Here is a 27,106-nt window from a genome sequence, read left to right on the forward strand (position 1 = left end):
GTTATGAAATAACTATAAATTTTGGAATCCAATGCGTTCTTTATATTCTCAACCTCACCTTCTAATTCAAAATCGGCGTTTTTTTTTTGCTTGTTATCTTTTCACTTTCTCTTCTACATTCGAATTCTCTCACGTTCGGATCGAGGATCTGTTCTTCCTGTTTCTTCCTTTTGTACCTTTGCAACTCCAGACTCTCCGCTCCCTCTACATCAGCGTTGACGTCCTGTTCTCTAATTGCTTTTTCCCACTTGACCTTTTCGTTTCGGTCCTCATTTACATCGCGTGTAGGTCTCCGATTATAAGTTTCCCTTCCTTGGTCAGCTCTCGTATTTCTTCTTCCGTAACCATATCTTCCTCTAAAATTATTTCTTCCTCTGTTTTCTCTGTACGGGTTCCTGTACCGCATGTTGGGTCTATATGCTCTATTTTCCCTATATGCTTCTTGGTTGTAGGACCCTTTCCTGCAATAGCATTTTTCTTCATCTCTCCTTCCATTCTCCTGGTTTCCCCATTGTCTCTTCCTGTTCATTTTTACTCTTTCTTCAGGGGTATTTCCATCGACGTTTTCCTGTGTGAGCACATTAACCGTTTCTTCACTGTAAGCGTTCCTAATCATTCTTTGAGGGTGTGGTGCTGTAGTCATATCGATCTGTCTGAGTGTCGTTTCCATTTGTACTGCTGTAGTTGGGTTAGCAGTAGCCAGCAACCTTTGTATATCGGAAGGAAATTGTCGTTGTATCGTCTTGATCGCTTCAAGCTCACTGGGTGGCGAATCAAGGTCTTGAAAACGATGAAACTGGAAAGCGAAATAATCACTAAACCCTGTTTGACCGTTCGTAGCATACTTGCGAGAGTACAACTCTAAGCGTAAATTCTGCTGCAATTCCGGACTCCAAAATTTCTGTAAGAACGCCGTTTTAAAGTCACTATACTCATGGAAAGTATATTTAAATGCTTGGAACCATAAGCTTGGATTAGCATCTAAATGCTTTTCCACTATTTTCAATTTCTTCTCCTCAGCGATGCCATGTTCCTTGAAATAATCCTCCATTTCCCTAAGGAAACGTTTGGGCGAAATACTGGTGGAATTATTAAAGTGCTTCGGTCTATCATCGAAGGTCTTTATGACATTAATAATCGTAGGATAACCACTGTTTCCGTTATCCACATTTGTCTCCCCCATACTGTGGTTAGAACGTGTGGCTGGTATGGGTGTCACTTCTCTTTCATTTATTTGAAACTCCACTCCTCTGTTCCGCTCGCTACTAGACATCATAACAGTCTTTCCTGTTCCTTCCTCCCGAATTTCTTGTAACTGAGCTTGCATTTGTCTAAGCCCTTCTTCAGATTTCGTTATTCTTTGGTTTAATTCATCCTTATGTTGTTCTATTTCCTCTCTTATCTCCGTTATTCTGCTTCCAATTTGGTTTGCAGCCTGGTCGTACTTCTTTTCCAGACTTGTACTCGTGGTTAGCACGTCCTCACCTAGTTTTCCTATACTTTCCTCACATAATCTCCATTTTTCTTGGGAATCTAGGCTTAACTTTTCCATATTATCCGATAAATCCTTTATTACATTCTCCTTCAAAGATTGGAGATAGTTATTGTTTCCTGTCATCTCTCTCCTAATTTCGTTTATTTCTTCTCGCATCTCTCGGTTTTTCTCTTCCATATTTCCTCTGATTTCGGCTTTCCATTCATCTATATTGTTCTTCATCTCCTCCATCATTTCTCTATGTTTTGCTTCTTGTATCTCCCCCATTTTTCTCTCCAAATTTTCCATGAATCTCTGATATCGTTCCTCGTGTTCTTGCTTCTCTCTCTTCCTCTCTTCTTCCTGCTTCTTAACCATTTCTGCCATCTGCTTCTTATTCATTTCTTCCATCATCTTCTTCAACGTTTCTTCCTGCTTTCTCATCTCTTCCTGCCTCTCTTTCTTAGCTTCCTCGTCGCGTCTTCTAGCTTCTTCCTCGCGTTTTTCATCACGCATTCTAGCTTCTTCATCGCGCTTCCTGTTCTCTTCCAACCTCTCCTTTTTAGCTTCTTCATCGCGCTTTCTAGCTTCTTCATCGCGCTTTCTGTTCTCTTCCAACCTCTCCTTTCTAGCTTCTTCATCGCGCTTTCTAGCTTCTTCATCGCGCTTTCTGTTCTCTTCTAATCTCTCCTTTTTAGCTTCTTCATCGCGCTTTCTAGCTTCTTCATCACGCTTTCTATTCTCTTCTAATCTCTCTTTTTTAGCTTCTTCATCGCGCTTTCTATTTTCTTCCATCATTTCCTTTATAGCCTGCAACAATCCCTGGCGCTCTTCTTTCTGTCTTCTTTCTTTCTCTTCCTGCTCTTTTTGATATTTCTCTTGTTTCTCTTCTTGGTCTTTCCGATACTGTTCTTGTTCTTCTCGTTGTTCCCTTTGATACTCCTCAAATTGAGCTTTCAAATGGCTTAACGTCGTCATATCGATATTCAATTAGTATTCTAAATTCTAAAAATCCTAATAAACTCTATGGTTTTACCTAAATTCTCCACAACTCAAGTTTTCCGACAATGTCTCTCCCACTACTCCAATCAACAATATATATATTCAGCAAATACACAGGCAGGCTTCACTACTTGGATCCGATTCAGCTCACGATGTTGACCCAATCACACTAGGAAATATGAGGTACTTGTTCATGTACTTATGACTCCAATTCTTAACTGAAAATAACTCAAACAACCTCTTACAATCTATCTCTTACATCTAAGTTACATCTAAATAAATTGACATATTAGCAATAATCTATCCTTCTTTCCTATTTCTGACTGCTATCAGCCATTTGCTGCTATCCTCTTCAGAGCAACCATCCATTTCTTCTTTCTCCTGTTCCATTATCTATACTGGGCATCTACTTGTTCTCACAGTCTAATATCTTGCTGTGTCCACTTCGATCCCATAAGATAATAACGCCTAACAGTCCAGTAAAGAAATTACCGTACAACATCTTCATTTCCATGCAATCAATCTGCTGTTACCATCAACAATTCCTCATCCATAAGTTTCTAAAATATCTCCTTCGTCTTACCCACTTCTCTTGAGTAAATTCTCCCATTTTACTCTAATATTGCACCGAAGACCCGTTATTCGACTATCATCTCTGTCATCTTCTTACTAGGTTTCCCGATGTTTTCCTCATTCTTATTGTTACATATGGGAATCGACCTCTTCACAGTTCTGTGCCGTATTCTTTCTCTTGACTTCCCACGACGACTTTCTCTTGAATTTCCACATACATGAGTATCTCAAAAAGAAATTCTGTTTGGTTTGCAACCAACAGTTCCCATGGCGTTTTCCTCCATTCGCATCACGTTGAGGCGCCATTTTCTATGGCGACCAACGGTTCTTGACCACGGTGTCTTTCTCGATTTGCCACACGTATGGGCGACATTTTCTACTTGCGCCGTTCCCGCGTCCAGGCAAGGACACAAGAGATCCAGACTAGCTCTAACTTCAATAAATCAGGTGACTGAGTTCTACGGGTGTGAGTTCCGCAACGGAAAAACGACCAGGTCAAACAACGGTATTCCCTAACTAACGCAGAAAGACGTCTCTTACTCGTATTTAGCTAGGTACCATTCTCATTAATTCTTAAGAAAATCGTCGTCGATCGTTACTACTACAATCTTATAACTAAGCCTTATGCTAAGAACACAGAGAAAGAGTTTTTAGGTTTCACCATACAAAATTTATTTAAATATTAAATCAGATATTCAAGCAATTAGTTCAAAATTTTACTAATGAAGTAGCCTTAGTATTGACTGACTCATCGTCGACCTAGTAATCCATATCCGTCGATAACTTTGGAAAAAAATCACGTCTTTTCACTTCACCCTAAGTGATTGAATGTCTTCTCGGCTTAAATAGCTTCCTCTCTTAGTACTCATTCTTCTCCGAAATCATCAATTAATATTGTAAACGACATGACACATGTGGGAAGATTCTTAAAAATAAACTGCCCTATCCTTCTCTTTCAATTCACCTAGCGAGTTGGGTGATGATTAAATAAATTAAATTGGATACAGCTACTAGTATTTACAAGTGCCTTCTTGGCAAGAAAATAAAACATGAAAATTATTTACATTAAAAATATAGGATGCATCCACAGAAAAGAAACGAAAACTCCTATCAACTATTATTTATAGTCCTTCTAGTTGTATTATTTTGAGAAATAAAGAAACACATGTGGACTTTCTGAGCCATTCTTCAGTCAAGAAATGGAGTTCTATTTGTTTAAATCAACCGTCCTTGGACATCGCATCAGATTATGTTAACTAACACTTGATATTTATTCTAAAAACTATCACAGTACTTAAAATTCAACTGACTGATTGACTGTCCGTAGCTTTAAGACTATCTATGAAGATATTCTAAACTCTTCTTGCGTTGTTCTGACAAGTACACACATATACGTTTTACGTCTTAAATATTGCTCTCTGCCTATTTTGTTGCTTTTTTTTTAGACACTCATATTTCCTTATGTTACACATCATGAGCTAAGCTACGTCCATTGTAAGTCGTAATCATCCAATAAGTAACATCTTCGCAAGATTTAATTCATGAATTTAAGGTAATATGACCTTATCTTATTGACATAGACTAGGTGCGTACGAAATGGCAAGAAACGTCATCACTCTGGTTCTACAAGGTTATAATAACACATGCTACCAACGGAAAATCTACTTAATCGGATGACAATATCTCCAGCTAAAAGAAAATGATTCACCTTCGAAACCCTAGGTCACCAGTGATCGGCCTATAGATTGAAATTCATACAGAAATGTAATCATTCAGTGAGTTCTCGAGATCTTCCTAAGCGAATCAGTGAAGGCTCCAAACTATCCAGAGTAAACATTTGCTGCTCCAAGTAACTTAATATGGATAAAAGAAACATTGCACTCGACGTCCTGAGATCATGTCCTGAGCTAGATAAAATGCGTAGGCTAAAAATCATTGCGTGGAATTGGCGAGAAATCAGTGATCTTCTCAATTATAACATTTGAAATCACGAGACCTTATTTCATGCAACTATGACTCTCTCTCGAAGAAACAATAACTACAACCATTATACATCATCAACAACTCTATATCATATTCATGACGCGATAATTATTACTCTTATTTCATATAACCACACTATCACTTTATCATGTAATTCATTACCTTGGCTTGCACATGAACGTGCCGCGACATTACAAAAATGCCTACTTTATTTGCCACAGTCATAGTACCAAATTTAACGTAACTTGGAATAGTCTATTGCCATTCCCTCATAACACAAATCCTATGCATGATCTCGTACAATTTGACGTTGCTTAAGTTTATGACACGCAGATATAAATGCCTACTTCATTCTTACACATCACTGGTAATAATAATAATAATAATCTTAGCGATCTCTTCACGCATGTCTCTAGAAAACATTACGAACGAACATCACTTGGTGACCACGCCTACAAATGGAATTGACGTTTCGTACGGATGAGTACCTACTTCCAATCAATTTAGCTAGATGTTTGTTTACGCACTGTGTTCGCACCAATAAATATTACTAAGCAAAATAAAGAAAACAATATCTTCTTACTTACGAAAACGACTTGGATATTGGACTTAACTTTGCTCAAGATGGTCTCGGCGATTCCTCCTCTCCGGTCATCTGAGACTATGAACTGGTCATTTGGTTCCTCCACAAGTGGTTGGGTACATCGTGGCTTCTCATCATCGCTCACTGGTCATCCGGGATAGCCAACATCGTCTCGCCTCGTCAGGATCCAAGCAGCATCGCCTTGCTTCCTTACAGACCCATGATGAAGACTCGTGCGTATGGAACAGAACAATGATAGAATGTTTGACTCATTGCTGACATTTTTCAAGTACTATAGCTCTTGCGTTGCTCAGATTGTACAGGTTTTTACTGGAAAACAGTTAGATCAATAAATAGTCCAGAATTGTCTAAGACTTATATTCAGTATATTGTGATTCGAAAATAAATTTCTTTTCGCCGTCTTTTATCAGCTTAAATGCATTTAATTTACTGGTCCGTAAGTGTCTTTCAATGTTAACCGGTGTCGGGCAAATTTCATCAAGGGCTTGCGTCACTGCGTGACGTAGTTCCACAGTAGTATATCTTATCTTATCTCTTATTGTTTCTCGTATTAAATCTCTCGCGCGGCGTTTAAATCTTGATCTCTGCCAAATAGAGTGTAGTCGGGAACTAATCTTCGTTTCCAAATCTCCAATATATCGCTCCGCTGAATAATTCCTTTAAAATGAGTTTTGCGTCTTGTTAATACACCGAAGTCAGTTTTGATAGTCAAAGATGAGCATCTTTTTTCTTGAATAATGGTTTCAAATAATGTCCATCTGTCATTTTTTTCTGCGCCTTCTAAACGCGGCTATTACTGTAACCGACTGACGAAAAGACTTATAATTTGGCCTGTACTGACGTTAAATGTATTTTATTCGAGATTTTGACCGCAGAGACTCCATCTTTGTTGCTCTAGCTCTTATAAAGAATTGTGAAACGGCACAATATGGTGCACGTCTATTTCAAGACACGTTTTGAGCAACGTATCACTGATTTACACATATCTCAGGGACTATTCACGCTAGAAGGCTATAGTTTGGCTGTTTTGAAGAGGAAGATGCAGTGTTGCTTTGGTGGAGGATTTTAAATCTTCTATTCTGCAGTAGGTGAGCTCTACCGAAACTTTTAAATGCAATTTACTCAAAATCACTTTTTCTGAAACAAATGATCCCTTTTCTCAGAAATTACCGGGTAAATTTCCATGAAATATGTACCAAATGTTTTTTATACTATTTCGGTAGTATGGATCTACTTTGGTTGACATTTATTGAATAGTTTATTTTTTATAATAAAATATCTGCAGAAAAAATTAAATTGGGGAATATATTTTAAAAAGCATAACTTTTTCCGTAGCACACATTGTAATGCCATTCTCGATCACTGTATGAAAAAGACATAAGTTAACATCATATTAAAAAATAATCTTTCTACATTTAATGGATACTGAGAGAAAGGTTAGTTTATTCAGCTATTTTAACACTGACGAGACGAAACTCCAGGAATATCGGCCTTGTAACCTTAGTTTTTGATCATCCCTCGCGTGTGTGTCATTTTTCAAGGATTGCAGTGTTCTTATTGCGCCGTTCCCGCGTCCAGGCAAGGACACAAGAGATCCAGACTAGCTCTAACTTCAATAAATCAGGTGACTGAGTTCTACGGGTGTGAGTTCCGCAACGGAAAAACGACCAGGTCAAACAACGGTATTCCCTAACTAACGCAGAAAGACGTCTCTTACTCGTATTTAGCTAGGTACCATTCTCCTTAATTCTTAAGAAAATCGTCGTCGATCGTTACTACTACAATCTTATAACTAAGCCTTATGCTAAGAACACAGAGAAAGAGTTTTTAGGTTTCACCATACAAAATTTATTTAAACATTAAATCAGATATTCAAGAAATTAGTTCAAAATTTTACTAATGAAGTAGCCTTAGTATTGACTGATTCATCGTCGACCTAGTAATCCATATCCGTCGATAACTTTGGAAAAAAATCACGTCTTTTCACTTCACCCTAAGTGATTGAATGTCTTCTCGGCTTAAATAGCTTCCTCTCTTAGTACTCATTCTTCTCCGAAATCATCAATTAATATTGTAAACGACATGACACATGTGGGAAGATTCTTAAAAATAAACTGCCCTATCCTTCTTTTTCAATTCACCTAGCGAGTTGGGTGATGATTAAATAAATTAAATTGGATACAGCTACTAGTATTTACAAGTGCCTTCTTGGCAAGAAAATAAAACATGAAAATTATTTACATTAAAAATATAGGATGCATCCACAGAAAAGAAAAGAAAACTCCTATCAACTATTATTTATAGTCCTTCTAGTTGTATTATTTTGAGAAATAAAGAAACACATGTGGACTTTCTGAGCCATTCTTCAGTCAAGAAATGGAGTTCTATTTGTTTAAATCAACCGTCCTTGGACATCGCATCAGATTATGTTCACTAACACTTGATATTTATTCTAAAAACTATCACAGTACTTAAAATTCAACTGACTGATTGACTGTCCGTAGCTTTAAGACTATCTATGAAGATATTCTAAACTCTTCTTGCGTTGTTCTGACAAGTACACACATATACGTTTTACGTCTTAAATATTGCTCTCTGCCTATTTTGTTGCTTTTTTTTTAGACACTCATATTTCCTTATGTTACACATCATGAGCTAAGCTACGTCCATTGTAAGTCGTAATCATCCAATAAGTAACATCTTCGCAAGATTTAATTCATGAATTTAAGGTAATATGACCTTATCTTATTGACATAGACTAGGTGCGTACGAAATGGCAAGAAACGTCATCACTCTGGTTCTACAAGGTTATAATAACACATGCTACCAACGGAAAATCTACTTAATCGGATGACAATATCTCCAGCTAAAAGAAAATGATTCACCTTCGAAACCCTAGGTCACCAGTGATCGGCCTATAGATTGAAATTCCTACAGAAATGTAATCATTCAGTGAGTTCTCGAGATCTTCCTAAGCGAATCAGTGAAGGCTCCAAACTATCCAGAATAAACATTTGCTGCTCCAAGTAACTTAATATGGATAAAAGAAACATTGCACTCGACGTCCTGAGATCATGTCCTGAGCTAGATAAAATGCGTAGGCTAAAAATCATTGCGTGGAATTGGCGAGAAATCAGTGATCTTCTCAATTATAACATTTGAAATCACGAGACCTTATTTCATGCAACTATGACTCTCTCTCGAAGAAACAATAACTACAACCATTATACATCATCAACAACTCTATATCATATTCATGACGAGATAATTATTACTCTTATTTCATATAACCACACTATCACTTTATCATGTAATTCATTACCTTGGCTTGCACGTGAACGTGCCGCGACATTACAAAAATGCCTACTTTATTTGCTACAGTCATAGTACCAAATTTAACGTAACTTGGAATAGTCTACTGCCATTCCCTCATAACACAAATCCTATGCATGATCTCGTACAATTTGACGTTGCTTAAGTTTATGACACGCAGATATAAATGCCTACTTCATTCTTACACATCACTGGTAATAATAATAATAATAATCTTAGCGATCTCTTCACGCATGTCTCTAGAAAACATTACGAACGAACATCACTTGGTGACCACGCCTACAAATGGAATTGACGTTTCGTACGGATGAGTACCTACTTCCAATCAATTTAGCTAGATGTTTGTTTACGCACTGTGTTCGCACCAATAAATATTACTAAGCAAAATAAAGAAAACAATATCTTCTTACTTACGAAAACGACTTGGATATTGGACTTAACTTTGCTCAAGATGGTCTCGGCGTTTCCTCTCCGGTCATCTGAGACTATGAACTGGTCATTTGGTTCCTCCACAAGTGGTTGGGTACATCGTGGCTTCTCATCATCGCTCACTGGTCATCCGGGATAGCCAACATCGTCTCGCCTCGTCAGGATCCAAGCAGCATCGCCTTGCTTCCTTACAGACCCATGATGAAGACTCGTGCGTATGGAACAGAACAATGATAGAATGTTTGACTCATTGCTGACATTTTTCAAGTACTATAGCTCTTGCGTTGCTCAGATTGTACAGGTTTTTACTGGAAAACAGTTAGATCAATAAATAGTCCAGAATTGTCTAAGACTTATATTCAGTATATTGTGATTCGAAAATAAATTTCTTTTCGCCGTCTTTTATCAGCTTAAATGCATTTAATTTACTGGTCCGTAAGTGTCTTTCAATGTTAACCGGTGTCGGGCAAATTTCATCAAGGGCTTGCGTCACTGCGTGACGTAGTTCCACAGTAGTATATCTTATCTTATCTCTTATTGTTTCTCGTATTAAATCTCTCGCGCGGCGTTTAAATCTTGATCTCTGCCAAATAGAGTGTAGTCGGGAACTAATCTTCGTTTCCAAATCTCCAATATATCGCTCCGCTGAATAATTCCTTTAAAATGAGTTTTGCGTCCTGTTAATACACCGAAGTCAGTTTTGATAGTCAAAGATGAGCATCTTTTTTCTTGAATAATGGTTTCAAATAATGTCCATCTGTCATTTTTTTCTGCGCCTTCTAAACGCGGCTATTACTGTAACCGACTGACGAAAAGACTTATAATTTGGCCTGTACTGACGTTAAATGTATTTTATTCGAGATTTTGACCGCAGAGACTCCATCTTTGTTGCTCTAGCTCTTATAAAGAATTGTGAAACGGCACATTAAATTAACGCTCCAGCGATATACGATGATATCAATCGCAGAAACATTCGAAACAGAAATTTCACACACCATGATAGTTTATTTCGTTCTCTTGAACCTGCATCCTTCTTTTCCCTACATGTTCCAACTCGCAAAACCAGGATTAATGCACCCCTTCACATTCCGTATTCCCGCCTCTCTCTTGTTCAAAGAACTTCATTTATCCGCATACCAACCCCCTTCAACTCTTTATCCTCTGACAGGAACTTGGATGTTTTTCTTCGTATGCCTCGTTTAATCGATGCTTCCTTAACCTAGTTCATTTCCTACCTATTCCTTCTTTCTCTTCTCATTGCTGTCTCCTCTTTTGTGCATAATGTAATATTTATTTATTTATTTATTTATTTATTTATTTATTTATTTATTTATTTATTTATTTATTTATTTATTTATTTATTTATTTATTTATTTATTTATTTATTTATTTATTTATTTATTTATTTATTTATTTATTTTACTGTACTATGCCGTTACTTATATGTTATAATGTATCTGTATTTATCTTACTGTGTCTAGCTATAAGTCCTCTTCGTTTTACGTTCAATCTTTAATTTTTCTCGTTGTTTCTTTGCCTTTATGCTTTGTTGTTAATTGAAGTCTCTACAGTTGTTTGGCTAGTTTTTAATTTTATTCCGTATTCTTAATCATTAGATTTTTTTTCCTCATTGTTCTTCCATTTATATTTTATATTTGCATAGTGTTACTGCATTGTAAATATATTTTTCATTGTGGAACTCTGTAATTCGGTTTCTCGCTGTTTTGGTTTCGCAAATATATAAATAAAGAAATAAATAAAGAACATAAGACGAATAAGGATTACGATATTTTAAATTATATTGAACAAAACCATTCGTCTAGTAATCGTCAGGGGACAAAAGCAAATAAATGAAACAAAAAATTAAACAATTCATCAGTATCTGAACACGGGGTGCAAAAGATTGAAGCCGCGGCGAAAGCCACTGTGCCATCGAGTCAGTTTTAACTTGCTGCGCTCTAATGGGCACTCAAAGCACGTCGGGAACTTCGATCATCATTTTCTCGGTAACGGTCGAGTGTCTACGGATAAGCCGAAACATGTGTTACCTTATTTCGAACCCTCTTTCCGTGAGCGAAGTTTCTGGGAAATCGGGTTGTTACACTTGACCAGTTCCCCTCGTGAGTCTATAAATTGCTTAAAACTATCTCTCTTGGTAAATTTTCCGTCCCTTAAAGTATTAAAAATAGGTTTGCGAGACCTAGGAATTCCTTCACCTTCACACTCCTCGCACCTCCTAAACCCCCCACCCCTTTTACCTTCATCCTTAGAAGAATCAGCCCTTTTCCATTTTTCACTTCTGTGGCTAAGTGAGGGCATAGAGTGTAGGAAGTATTTCATTTTCATATACATCGTGGCCCTTCTCCTGTTTTGTCATCATTCTTCAAAGGACAGAAACACTTCCTCCTCTTATCAGAGCTAATAAAGTAACATTGTCTAGTTATACATTGCCTTAAATCAATAATAATCACCACCAACATCACACACTTCCTAACTCCTTGAAATGGTTCACGTCTTCCAATTTCGCATTCCCTACCTAGTTTTCAATTTTCTTGTGTTTCTCGGCAACCGATACGTCTATAATAATGGCATTTGACTTACGGACAGGTCTGATGACGGTCTTTTGAGTTGACACCCATGGATGACGTGCACGTCTACTGACAAGGTACTAGCATTAAGGCCTAGAGAAAAGGAACATACCCAGAGGGGAACCGAGATTAGGAAGTTTTCATCCGTAAATTCATCTGTCATTTATTCTAAGCAAAATATTTACAAAAACGAAATTCTGACGCACCTTAAATCAGTTACACACACCAAAAAACCTTTTTTGGCCTCGTATAATTCATGATTTACAACAGAACAGAACGTATTTTACCAAAAGTAAGTACCAAATGAATGTAGTACAAAATATATATACAAAATACTAAAAAGAAACGGCCTTCATCCGGCTCCTAGGTCTCTGGCTACTAGCCAGGAACATGCACACAGAAAGTACAACACTCACCCGATTACACAACCATTCGCTGCCACTCACGACTTAAACTCCAATGCTCGCAGCCCAGCAGCCTCGGGTTCGAAAGGAATCCCCAAGTTGACGCTCTGATCAAGCGAAAAATAATGATTAATCTCAACCTCTGGACACAACCAGCCACCTATACTACGCTTGAGAAAGGAAGGGGAAAGAGCAGGAGGGGTAACAACCAATGTCGAAACAGAAAATAACATACCAAGAAGATTACACTCAAGTCATAGCGCAGGCACACTTCAAGTGTCTGTAAGCGTCTTTGAGTCTTATAAAATAATTCGAAGATGCTTTCTTGTTGTATATGTTAATAATAATAAGAAGAAGAAGAAGAATGATGATAATAATAATAATAATAATAATAATAATAATAATAATAATAATAATAACCGTGTTCGATAGCTGCAGTCACTTAAGTGCGGCCAGTATCCAGTATTCGGGATATAGTGGGTTTGAAACCGACTGTCGGCAGCCCTGAAGATGTTTTTCCGTGGTTTCCCATTTTCACACAAACCAAATGCTGGGGCTGTACCTTAATTAAGGCCACGGATGCTTCCTTCCCACTCCTAGCCCTTTCCTGTCCCATCGTTGCCATAACACCTATTTGTATCTGTGCGACGTAAAGCAAAAATTGCAAAAATAATAATAAATAATAATAATAATAAAAATAATAATAATAATAATAATAATAATAATAATAATAATAATAATAATAATAATAATGAAAAACACGTCTGTGGCTCTACTAGGATGGGGCCCTACCTGGGATGAAATGTAATTTTGAAGACGGCAAACATACCCAGTCCCAGAAACTGAGAAATTAACCAGTGAAGTTTAAAATCCCCTCTCCGATAGGGAATCGATCCCTAGACCTTTCGGACCGATGGCCAGAATGCTAACCAGTTCGCTACAGGGCCGTATTGAGTGTAAATGAATATAAATATTTTTTAAAAATCATTTAAGTGGTCCGTCGTCTTGCCTGAATGTTCCTCATACTGGCCTTCGGTTCAGAGGGCCCTGAGTTCAATTTATGGTCGGGTCTGGGTCTTTTATCGGTGTAAGGTTAATTTCTCTGGTAATATTCTGGATAATAATTAATCTTCCTGGAGTGTAGTAACTTTGTGGAGTTCCTAAAGGTTCTGTGCTGGGCCCATTATTATATTCACTTTTTATCAACGATATTTCTATGGCGTTGACAACCTCCATTTACCACATTTATGTCAATAATCTGCAGATTTAGGGCACTTCTCTTCATATTTCTACAAAATACCACACTACCAATCATTCAGAAATACGTTATAGGGAATATATACCTCAATATAGGATTGGCGCCAGGATGGGCCACGGGATGTAAACCTAGCCCAAATCCCAATCCAGTGTCAATCCAAATAAATTGTAGAAAAGGCCAGGAAGAAGAATTCGTAAAGAACATTTTCATTTTTTTAATCTTACTTGATAGTTGCGAAGATAGAAATATTGAGTTCCTTGTTTTCTATAATTACAGTGATTTTTTATCTGAGTTTCGCTAATGAGGTGTGTTCTCCTCTGGGCTTCGTAACGAGGTGGATGCTGGTAATATGCGAGCTTGTTTCCTTTATTACACAGAAGCTTGTGATACGTAGTAGAGAAAATGAGTTTGAGTCCTTTCGTTTGTTTTTATAGCGAGAAGATATGATCTTTGAACGCGGCATGGTTCGTGGGATATTCATTAGAAACTGCATTCTTGTTGCTGGTCTTATCTCTGTAGTGTGTCAAACCGGAAAACACCTCATCATTATAAAACTCGAGAAGTAAAAGCACCACAATATCTAAGTTATCAAGTCCTTATTGTTAGTTTTAATAGCATTTTTCTAAACACCAACTACAAACACTCAAGAAAAACTTTTAAATTAATGTAATAAATACGAATAAAATATTGTTTTATCCTTCGTGACATACTGAGAGGAGCATTACCGCTCATATGTTTGTGAATAATAATAATAATAATAATAATAATAATAATAATAATAATAATAATAATAATAATAATAATAACTGCTTTGTGGTGAAAGGATCAAGAACAATGCCTACCCAAAGTAGGCCTACCTGAGAGTAATTCTTGATCGTTCTTTAACATATAAGACACGTCTCAAGATATCAAGAAGTTACATAAAAATTTTGATATAAAGGCCAAATGCAGACATTTATACAAGTGGAGGCACACGCCTCCCCTAGTGCACCGTCACTGCATTGTCCTACATAAGATGCTTGCAGTGTGTCTCAACGGCGCGGTAGCCACCTGCGTCTTCGAAAGGTGTAGCAATCCAACTGATGAGCCCACTGCTACACTGGAGCGAAACACTGGTAATTTCACGATTGGAAAAGCCTAAAGAGCTTGATTGTTTTTTAACGTCTCAAGATAGCTGGACCGGGCAAGTGGGCCGTGCGGTCAGGGGCGCGCAGCTGTGAGCTTCCATCCGGGAGATAGTGGATTCGAATCCCACTGTCGGCAGCCCTGAAGATGGTTTTACGTGGTTTACCATTTTAGACCAGGCAAATGCTGCGGCTGTGCCTTAATTAAGGCAACTGCCGCTTCCTTCCAACTCCTAGTCCTTTCCCATCCCATCGTCGATGTAAGACCTATCTGTGTCGGTTGCGGCGTAAAGCCACCAGCAAAAAAAAAAAAAAAAAATAGTTGGAGAAAAGCTGAAACCAGAAATAAGGTCATCCGAAAACTAGCAGAGACAACTTGAGGTAATAATAATAATAATGTTATTTGTTTTACGTCCCACTAACTACTTTTTAAGGTCTTCGGAGACGCCGAGGTGCCGGAATTTAGTCCCGCAGGAGTTCTTTTACGTGCCAGTAAATCTACCGACACGGGGCTGTCGTATTTGAGCACCTTCAAATACCACCGGACTGAGCCAGGATCGAACCTGCCAAGTTGGGGTTAGAAGGCCAGCGCCTTAACCGTCTGAGCCACTCAGCCCGGCCGACAACTTGAGGAACACAAGCAGAAGTTCTAAGGGCAGTTTCTCTGCCACTGGTATATTCTGCTGCAGAATGATACACAGCAGTGTGGCACCAAAGTATTCAGCTCAAGGAAACAATGAGGATCGTATCGGGTGTCTTAATATCTACCCCAACACTTTCGCTTCACGCCATAACGCCACAGCTTAGAGGCCATCAAGCAACAATAATTTATTAATTATGCTGTAACCTGAAGTTCCCGCAACCCTGTAAAAATGGGCCAGGTCCAAATGAGCTATTCAGATAGTTCCAGTGACACTACCAGCTATCGTTAAAAAGCTATAGCAAAATAAGTATACGTGTGACCCACGAAACACCGACAAGGCTTAATATGTTGTGCGGGATGGCGGACTGATCGATTTTCAAGAAAGGCCCTGTCTGGAAATACACGGTTTGGGCGCTGGAGTGCGTCGAAGTCTGAGAACGACTGTAACAATTTGTTCCAATTTGGTGTCTTAATACGGAAGATATACAACCCTTTAGCCATCTCTGTACTGCAGATGGACGACCTCAGCCTAACATCATTCCTGCGCATGGGCTACATTCCTCCACACAGTCCTTGGTGCGCATACTACTGTGTTACTTGTGTACTGTAGTCTGTCAGTGCAGTAATGTTGTTAACAGCAGTGCGACATGTACCAGTACACAGATGAAGAAATGACCGACATGGTGCTTGCATACAGCAAAGCGGATTGCAATGGTAGAGCTGCTGCAAGATTGTATGCGGAACGTTTTCCAAACGCACGTACCCCAGCTCATTCCACGTTCGCGGCTACCGAAAGATGGCTAAAAGAAGCCGGACAGTTCCACGTAGGTACTTTCTGGCTTAGGTCTACTGTGTGTCCTCTGTTAGGTGCCAAAATGTAATGCGGGTTGTCCATGCTCGGCTCGAACACTACAGTTTGAGGAGGACATGCTGACAATGTTCGTAGAGGACCATCCACCAGCTCTCGGCAACTGGCACAAGCGCTGCATGCAGGCAATAGTGGCGTGTTGTCTATGTATAGCAGCTCCATCCATACCATCTGCAGAAAGTCCTGGCATTACGGGAGGAGGACTACGCACTACGACTACAGTTTGCGCAATGGTACTTACAACAATGCATACTCCAGCCACAATTCCAAGCTTGGTGCTATTCACTTATGAATGCACTCTTACAAGAGACGGCGTATTAAACTTGCACAACATGCATGTTTGGGTGGACGAAAATCTGCGTGCGCAGGTGATTCGAAATCACCCACACAGGTTCGGTATTAACATCCGGCCTGGGATAATTGGTGAAGATATCATTGGGCTATATCTACTGCCAAACGCACTGACAGGACAGATCTACCTTACATTTAATAGAGATGTTTTTTCTTCCCTATTGGATGAAGTGCCACTAAATATTCGGCAGCTAACGTGGCTGCAACACGACGGAGCTCCGGCACACTTTGATTTAAGTGTGCGCGATCACCTCAACGTCGCATATTCAAATTGATGGATTTTTAGAGATGGACCAGTTCCATGGCCATCACGGTCGCCAGATTTAACCTATCTCGACTACTTTCTGTGGGGTAGTATGACGAGTATGGTTTATGACTCTCCCGTAATGTCGCGGAGGACCTTATTGCTCGAGTCCACGGAGCGATTGAAATTCTTCAAAGACAACCGCACGTATTGGGTCATGTGCGTGAGGCTTAGTACCGCCGATGTAGGCTCTACAATGACGTAGGAGGTACACAGGTCGAACCCCGTTTGTAATGAGCCCATGTTTATTATGTTGGAATTATTGACGACATGCGAAACGCACAATCATCTCACACTTTGATGCGCTACAGCGTCCAAGCCGTACGTTTCTGGATATGGGTCCCTACTTGAAAACCGATCAGTTTGCCTTCCCGCACAACATACTAAGCGTTGTCGGTGCTTTTTGGGACACCCTGCATAATGTTCATGCCTGGTTCAGGAGTTAACGTCGCTTTACCGAAAACGTAGGAATATTTTAAATATCATATACGCAGAAAGGAGCGAACTAATACACATAGAATCGGAAGGGTCTTGGAAAAAGGGTCCACTGAGATGAGAACGTACTTAAGGAGAGAAAGCAACTACTGTCGTCTACAACTTGACCAAGAGTATAAACCGAATAAAACAACCGGTTCAATTCTTACCTTAGAAATAGCTATCAGAGAATAATATTCTGGATATTAGTTCACCTCCCTGGAGTGTAGTAACTTTTGTGGAGTTCCTTAAGATTCTGTGTTGGAACTAAATTCTGAAGTGCCATCGCTTTGTAATTTGGCTACACAACATAAACTCATAAATCAACCCTGAAATCTCCCTCGAATGATCACAAAAGAACAGCAAAAAGCTTTAACTCATGCTAGAATTGGGAATCTACCTGGCGTTGCATAGTATAACACAGAAATTGTACCAAACAAAACAATAAAAATAAGTCATGGCGTTATGTTTGACGAAGGTCTTTCGTGGGTGGATCATGTAAAATGTACCTGTTCGAGGGTGTATCGGTCCCTCTAAAAAGCCAGGAAATTCCTACCTCCATCTACAAATATGAAACTAATGAATGCTTTCATAATTTCCCTATTTTACCTAACGTTGCTCACCACGTCCGTAACTCACAGTTAGCCTGTAGGCACTCGTTTAATTTTCTGTGTGCTCGATAGCTGCAGTCACTTAAGTGTGGCCAGTATCCAGTAATCGGGAGATAATGGGTTCGAGCCCCACTGTCGGCAGCCCTGAAGATGGTTTTCCGTGGTTTCCCATTTTCACACCAGGCAAATGCTGGGGCTGTACCTTAATTAAGGCCACGGCCGCTTCCTTCCACTTCCTAGGCCTTTCCTATCCCATCGTCGTCATAAGACTGTCTGTGTCGGTGCGCCGTAAAGCAAATTGAAAAAAAAAATCTGTGTGAAACCACGTCAAAATATCTCCCCATATCTTAACCAGCTGCCTATGCTAAACCTGCATATAACAAGGTAACTTTAAGCCCAATGTACACTGAGCAACACTGTAAATATCTCACATCTTAGCATCCAGGTTTACCGAGTTCTCAGAGACTCACCAACTAAACATCCGCTCTCAGTATTGAAATATCTTAACCATCCCAGTACACGTCATTAAACCGTACATCGACCCTATCATGGTAGGTGCTGCGCCGATCTGGAACTCCACGCAAGACGATTCACAAAGGCTTATGTCAAGCTGCTCATTCAAAAAGCAATATAAGAAATATTTTCTTTCTTTTTATATTAGTACTACTTTCTATTATGTGCTTTATGTCGCACCGACAGAGATAGGTCTTATGGCGACAATGGGATAGGGAAGGAAGCGGCCGTGGGTTTAATTAAGGTACAGCCCCAGCATTTGCCTGGAGTGAAAATGGGGAAACCGCGGAAAACCATCTTCAGGGCTGCTGACAGTGGGGTTCGAACCCACTATGTCCCATATGCAAGCTCAGAGCCGCGCTCCCCTAACTGCAAGGCCAACTTTCCCGGTGTTAAAATTATTATTATTATTATTATTATTATTATTATTATTATTATTATTATTACGGTTGTTGTTATAGGGGCTGCCCAGCTGAGGCGGTAATGGCGTGCTCAGTTCACGCAGAAGAGCGTGGGTTCGATTCCCCTTCAAGAAGCAGAAAATTTTAAGAAATGAGATTTCCACTTCCGGAGGTGCATATGGCCCTGAGGCTCACTCAGCCCACACCAAAAATGAGTACCAGGTTAATTCCAGGGGGCAAACAGTGCCGGAGTTAGGGATAGTGGAAGCCTTTACCATCCACACCTTCAAGGGCCTTCATGGCCTGTAGGAAGATGACTTTGCCTTTGATTTGCTTTTACGGTTATTGTTATAGTTAGTTTTTTATTATTAATAACGTTATTGTTGTTGATTTGTTATGCCCAACTAAGGAGCGCGGTTGAACTTATTTAGAAGAATATCTCTTCATTCGTTCCTTGAGTTACGTTTTGCATTCTTCTGTCCATCCTGTGTATTTTCTTTTAGGTTTCTGTGCAAATTTATATTTGCTTACTAAGCTTCTCAGTGTTCTGTTTTGAATGTTTTCCTCGGTATTATTATTATTATTATTATTATTATTATTATTATTATTATTATTATTATTATTATTATTATTATTATTATTATTAATTTCAGCCGTCTATGTAGCACTTTTGGCAATCTTTGCATTATTTTTAGCCGTCTCTGCCAGTATCTTTTCATCCTTTCTCCAACTCTCTTTTTCTGCTCTTTCGTACAGGACCTCCCTATCCTCACTAGCGTTTCCCCAGTCTCCTGGAAACCACGGAAAGTTTTGACGAGTTGCCTAAATTGATTTCTGTCCGTGATATAATCTCCAGGACCCCCATCTTCGTCAAGTCGAACCTCGCTTCTCTAAACCATTTGTCTTCCTCTTCCTGAAGAATTCAAAGATTCTCTTCGTCAATCTGTTACTGGCCATCCTACTTTGCTTTACGGGAGTGGAAGATGGGTGGACTCAGATTATCTTATTCATACGTTAGAAGCAACAGACATGAAACTGAAGATAATGATTGCTGGTGGGAACAATGGCAGGAGGGTGTTCGGATTATGACATAAAGGCTAAGTTAGGAATGAACTCGTTGGGTAAAGCTGTACGCATAAACCGGCTCCAGTAGTGAAGTAATGTGAGGTGAATGCAGAAGGATAGGTTTCCTGGAAGAATAATGGACTCTGTTATGGAGGGTAAGAGAAGTAGAGGGAGACCAAGACGCCGACGATGGTTAGACGAGGTATAAAACTAAACGAGGCCATAGAACTAGTTACAAATAGAGGATTGTGGCAGTGTTTAGTATATTCACAGAAGCTTGCAGACTGAATGCTGAAAGGCATAACGGGCTATAATATAAATGTACTGTATGTATGTGTGCATATTATTATTATTATTATTATTATTATTATTATTATTATTATTATTATTATTATGTATAAATGGTCCCTTTCGGAACACACGAAGCTTTATTTATGGTTTCATTTGCGGAGGATCCAGGATGCTTTCATCTTCCTTTCTTCCGTCCACTTGGTACCTGCTCTTTTTGGTACTTCATTCTCTGGAGTAACTTCCCACTTGTCAGTTTTCTTTATATATTTCGAATCAAAATTTCTTCAGGTTGAATTTTCGCATTCTTCACGTCCGCTTTTGTTTGTTGTATCCAAGGGAAATTCTGCCGTTTATCAACTCTTTCAAGAACTTTGTGGATTAGTCTGGTTTCTGGAAGCCTCTTAACATGTCCATAAAATTTTAGCCTTCTTTTTCTGAGGTCTGCCGCAATATTAGATTGTTATTATTGTGCCCGTTGCATTTTCTAGAAGTTTTCAAAAATGGCGCCGGAGGAAGGTATGGCCCAAGCAAGCTAAAAAGAATACACAATGAAGTCATGATAACAAGATATAATAAGAGGCCATGTCTAACTGGGAACGAATGTATTCCAAAGGCGGTGCAGAACAGTGAAAAGTCAAGTAGATTGTTTTAAAAAAAAAGAGAGAATATAAGAGATTATTATATAAAAAAACACTTGAAAAATTGAACTCGCAAAGACAAAACGTGGATTGCGATCGCACTATAAAAAAAGACGAAGTTTGACTAGATTTCAGCGGAAATTCATAAAGAAAAACTAGATTGATTAAGAAGAAAACGGGATAATCAACCCATATAAATACTGTGAATAGATAAAATACGTCCAGATAAGCGGAGTTTAAATCAAATACGCATATTGGGAACTTGAGGCGCAAGATCAACGATATTGCAGGGAAATATCGTACGAACTGCAAGACGAGAAAAGAATTAAGAAAAGTTATTCTATTGGTGGAGAAGCTGAGAAGGAAGAAATAATTCTGAAGAATAATTAAACTGAATTTAAATATTTTCTCGGAACGAGATAAAAAAATATGTTATACGTAATTATAAAGAGTTAGCCAAATATAACGCAGAAGAAGGTTAAGAAGAATAATCTGAGAGAAATATTATTCTGACAAGAATGTTAAAATGACTCTGTACTCTTCGGAAATGTTTAACTTTGTTGGCAGCCTTACGAAGATGATGATGATGAACTGCTAAGCATTCAAGATGGACCGACCTGGAGAGAGGTATCATCCGCATAGATGACCTACCCGAGATGAGAGATGGATATTGCCTACCTAGACCAATTCTGAATAAGAGAAGCAGTCCAGCCCAACCTCAGATCCAGACCGCAAAACTAGCCATGTGACGGGCCGAAGGAGAACAACTGACGTCGGAGTAACGAGAGACGAGCTAAGTGCTTACAATTAGTATCATGATTCTTAATTGATATTATTTTTGGCATATGCAGTGGAATTGAATATATGTTAGAAATGATAATATTTAAGTGTGCAAGTGATATTATGCAGTGAAGTGTGTGATATTTAAGATATTAATGCTATATTAAAGCAGTGTAGAATTATATGTATATCTCGCGCTTGGGTCACCGTGTTTGAGCAAATAATTCAATGAAGTAGTCGAGAATACGATTAGGAATTACACAACATAACAGCTGACTGGAAAGAATTGTCATAAGGTGAAGGATATCGATAAATCTTGCGATGTATGTATGTAAAGATTACGTCACAGATGGACCGCACGTCGGAAGAGAATATATTGAAATCAAGTACTCCTTGAAGAGCGATATTATTATTAGTAGCACTAGTAACATATGTAAGGTTATGCATCGTGATTTTATTGAAAGGAATTGAATATGGGAAACACGTATTGGCGTATTTAAGAAAGCTATATATCAGTAATTACAAGGTATGTGTTGAAGGTTATGTGAAGTAAGAATTGACATTGTGTAGTTAAGATGATAATAATTGATCTTCGGACAAGGTAATAAGAAGTTGTATGAAGTGATATGAAGTATTGTATTGCGTTTTGTGGTAATTACGAGAGATATATATATAGAAGGTAGACAAACGTTATATGTGGAAGGTATGGATCTAATGAAACGATGCGAATAATTAAGAGGAAGTACACCGCGGTATTGACCAGATATACGGTATGGATTGTGAATATTCATATTTAGCCGAGATTTAGAAGGTGATATAATGTCAAGATAGCTGTTATGATGGAAGTATGTGAGTTGTGTGACTTTTTCTCGAAACGTATGAAATACGAGATAAATGATATGTTATATATAAATGGTTAAGTAGACGCAAAGCATAGTATTGAGATATTCATACTGCAGATACGAATTAAATAACTTGCACAGTAGGATTTTGATTAGAACATGTCGTATGAATGCATATTGAGCCAAAAATATATGAATTAAGAATTATGTGGTTAGAATAGGAAGATTAATTATTTTAAATGTTGAATAGTTGAATTAGAATTTTATGAACGGTTACTAAATAGGAAGATGATAGATTAGGAGCCGAATTTAGCAGGCACAAGGGGTGTAAAGCTTTAGCACGTCAATCGTTACTGATTAATTTTCCAAAATGATATCCGTTTGATTGAGTTCAGATTTTATCGATTAGTGGTGATGTAATTTTGAGAAGAAACTTAGAATTTTCATAATGATGTAATGATTGCAGCTGGAGAACGTATACCAGTGATACACATAATGTCTCAAGAATAGTTATGGACAGTGATTCTGATTTTGATTTCGTTTCAGAAACAATTCAATTCATGTAATGCTATATCTTTGTTTATAATAAGCCAGCGCTGACTTTAACTTACGATTTTTGAATAACTTATTCCATGAAGTGATAATTGTAGCTCATTCCCAAAATAGTTCTCATTTCTTAAGGGCATTTTTCTAGTTAAATAAATGTGGCTCTTTATTTCTTTTTATATAATTCAGTGAGCGTTAATTTTTAGTGATAGTTAATTCTTAATCTTAGTTTGTAAGTTGATTCATTGATAGATTGCGTATATATAAATGCGAACAGCGGTGAAGTTTTCACATTAGCATTGGATGAAGGCGATCGTTCGAATACTACTGCGTATGGCTGAACCATTTTCTATCTGATCCCACGTAAAGCGAAACCATATGAAAAATTATGAGATTTTTCTGATTGAACGATATACCCTGGGATTACATAGAGCTGTCGGGAGTTATTTGCGACCCATTCGGACCCGAGTAGGGTGCATTATTATTATTATTATTATTATTATTATTATTATTATTATTATTATTATTATTATTATTATTATTATTATTATTATTATTATTATTATTATTATTATAATTATTATTAATGCGTCACCTACTCTAAGCTACTGGCATTTTCCACACCCCGGACGTACGCTGGCCAGGTAAGGAGGCGTTGGAGGTAGGAATGTAAAGTCCACGTGCTTCCGAATAAAATGTCACTGTGAAGGAGGGTCCATCGAACCATGGAAGTTCATGCGCAGTCATATCCACACAACGAGAAGGATCAGCGATTTCAGGGCTACCAACTAAACGAATTTGTACAGAAGCCAGATACAACTAAAGACAAGTAATTATAAGATCAGCTAAGACATTATGATCAAAATAACTGAGCCTCTAAATGTGAGAACTATAGCATCATACTGCTATCTGATAGACTTACTATCAGTCTTTCGGTCAAGTTGTTTGTTTGTTTGTTTGTTTGTTTGTTTGTTTGTTTGTTTGTTTGTTTGTTTGTTTGTTTGTTTGTTTGTTTGTTTGTTTGTTTGTTTGTTTGTTTGTTTGTTTGTTTCACCTGTTTTTCTCCCTTTCTCCTTTCCAGGCACTAAGAAACCGAGCGAGAAAGGCGAAGGCGGCGAGGAAACCGAACCTCGCGGAGATCAAGCCAGGTTCTGTGATAGAGAACATCGCCCAGACCAGGAGGTTAGCGGAGACCACCCTGGGAGGGCCCACCTTGTTAGCTCCTTCCAGCATGGAGGAAGAACGACCTACAAACACAGGAAGCGGCAGCCAGGTAACCTCCACAACATTTCAAGCTCTCTTTCTTGAATTTCGTTAAGGTATCTGGATGTGAAGTAATAAAAATTCAGATTTTGGTTTGCCTTTTCTGAATCCAAAAATATACAGGGTTATTCAGCTAAGTTGTCCACCTCAAATATCTTCTGATCCGTTAAAGATATCAACATTCTGCTTTAAGCTTCTTAAATTGGATTAAGGGCGTCATAAAGCACCGTGCAATATATCTGTATAATTTACTTAATTACAGAGATACCGTAGCCATTTTGTTATTTTTTACTAATTCCACCCAATAGATCAACTAAGAATCGAGCGATAAATTCAGTGATGTGCTTAGTTTACAAATCCAACCAATAATTTTGGAGTTATTAAAAGGTTTCTATGTGTAGGCATTAGACAGAAAGTGGTGCGCCACTCGCTGTGATGTAGAGGCATGTTGCGTGACTCACGCCTTATTGATAAACACACATATCTCGCCGTTATCTCCGGAAGAAACAACAGTAACCGAGCTCAATAGCTACAGTCGCTTAAGAGCGGCCAGTATCCAGTATTCGGGAGATAGTGGGTTCGAACACCACTGTCGACAGCCCTGAAGATGATTTTCTGTGGTTTCCCATGTTCACACCAGGAAAATGCTGGGGCTGTACCTTAATTAAGGCCACGGCCGCTTCCTTCCCACTCCTAGCGCTTCCCTCTCCCATCGTCGCCATAAAACCTATCTGTGTCGGTGCGACGTAAAGCAACTTGCAAAAAAAATGTATGTACAGCATTTCGGAGTTGCAAAACGTTTGTTTCGTTGACGTTGAATCGGAACGGGATGACATAACACAGTAAAATTACAATACTTCAAGTGCTTTATTATCCTTCTTATGAGAACACAGTACATGAAGTGAAATCAAAAACTTCGAAACTCATTGAATGACATGGTCATTGGAAAGAAAGCATGCAACAATAAAATGGAGAACATTATTGTTGGGCTCTTTCGTTCTCGTTAAAGTCAAGTAGCTATCAGCTTGTATTCGAGAGGAGTGGGTTCAAACCCCATTGGCCGCAGCCTTGAAAATAATTTTCCGTTGTTTCACATTTTCACACTAGTCAAATGCTGGGACTGTACCTTAGTTAAGGCTACGATCGCTTCATCCACACTCCTTGCACTTTCCTCCCCCATCGACGCCATAAGACCTATTCGTCTCGGTGCGACGTAAAGCAAACTGATGTAAAGTCAACATGTAACATCGATGTACGTTCGCAACAGGCAGTGGTCGAGTTGAGAAAAAAATTACCGCTGAAATGCTAACATACACTGCTGTTTAGACAAAATGCTTCAAGTATTTTTTTTCCCCCTTTTCAACCACTTTCATCGCTCAGGGAAATGTACAGTCGCTGAAAAAGTACTCGTCGGATTTGCAAAATAATCACATCACTGAACTTGTAACTCGATTCTTAGTTGTTCTATTGAGAGAAATTAGTATAGCCCTATTTTGAAAGAAGATGCTACCGGTTTCTCGGTATACGCACCTGACGGAGACGAATTGAATAGTATTTTATGAGTCCCTTAATAAAATTTAAGAATTTAAAAACAGGATGCCTATATTATTAACTTACCGGAAAATATTTGAGGGGGACAACTTAGCTGAATAACCCTCTATAATATGTGAATGCTTCTGCCACAAAACTGTATTTAAAGTGACCACATATCCAAAAGTGACAATTTGTAATTTTAGCTTCGCTCTTCTTTGGAACCATAACAACTAGAACAATCAAACCCATCAAATTTTTTTAACACTTGGCTGCCGCGTGACACGTACGTCATTGTATATGATTCAGTTTTCCTAGTCTTTACTGGTGTCACTGTGACAGGGCTTTGTTTTTCTGTAACGCCACTCAGATTGAGGTTCGAGTTACGTGTTCAGGTTATTGGTTCGTCGCCTGTTTGTGGTGTAATAACGTATTCAAGTGGCAGCGACAATTCTGCTGGTCCAAATTCCAATACCAAAAGTAAATACAAAAAGGCAAATCAGTGAGAAAACTATGTGAATTCTGCCATTCGTTTTTCAACCATCATATGTGATTTCAGCATTCCTCATCATGATTATTCTTATAAAACAGCATCATAGTTTATAATAAGAGCTCACCCTGATATGAAAAACTGTTTTTATCATAAACAGTCTAATGCAATCGAGCGTAGATATAATGGACAACGATTTTTAAGAACATCTAATCACTACATACAATTTTAACATTTTAAGTCATCCATTCCATTTTACATTTTAAGCAATTTTAATGATCATTTTTTGTTTTAATAGACACATATAATCTTATTGATTATTATTTTTAAAGTGTTAAATTCATATATTTTTATCAATGTATATTAGACATTCTTTTGTTATATACACCCCAGGATCAGGGCCCTGACCCACCAATGATTTATGTTATCTATGGCTGATGATGCTCACTAAGATTGAGCGAAACATGTCCAATTTGTAATTAAATGGTTTCATCCTAAATATAAGGATTCTGTGTATTGGAAAGGTGGTTTTTGAATATAATAATTTATTATTCTGCCATGAAAACAAGAAAAGAACGGACCTCATTTATTATTCTCCTCATTTCTTTAAATACCTGTACTTTGCTTTAGGATTTACCACTGAATGATTACAGTAAGTTAATATTCACTACTGTATCAAAAAAGTTACTGAAAGATATTCTTGGTAGGAATGATGAAATGAAAT

General features: G+C 38.2%; 1 protein-coding gene across 1 annotated transcript in view; it reads left to right on the plus strand.

The window, feature by feature from the left end:
- The window catches only part of Dop2R (dopamine D2-like receptor), a 112,406-nt gene that overhangs the window by 54,825 nt on the left and 30,475 nt on the right, over positions 1–27,106 (plus strand). Inside the window, exon 3 of the mRNA XM_067155380.2 lies at positions 24,181–24,372. Within this exon, the coding sequence (XP_067011481.2) occupies positions 24,181–24,372 (192 nt within the window). The remainder of the gene's footprint in view (positions 1–24,180; positions 24,373–27,106) is intronic.

The sequence above is a fragment of the Anabrus simplex genome, chromosome 11, assembly GCF_040414725.1.
Source record: "Anabrus simplex isolate iqAnaSimp1 chromosome 11, ASM4041472v1, whole genome shotgun sequence".
NCBI classification, from domain to species: Eukaryota; Metazoa; Arthropoda; class Insecta; order Orthoptera; family Tettigoniidae; genus Anabrus; species Anabrus simplex.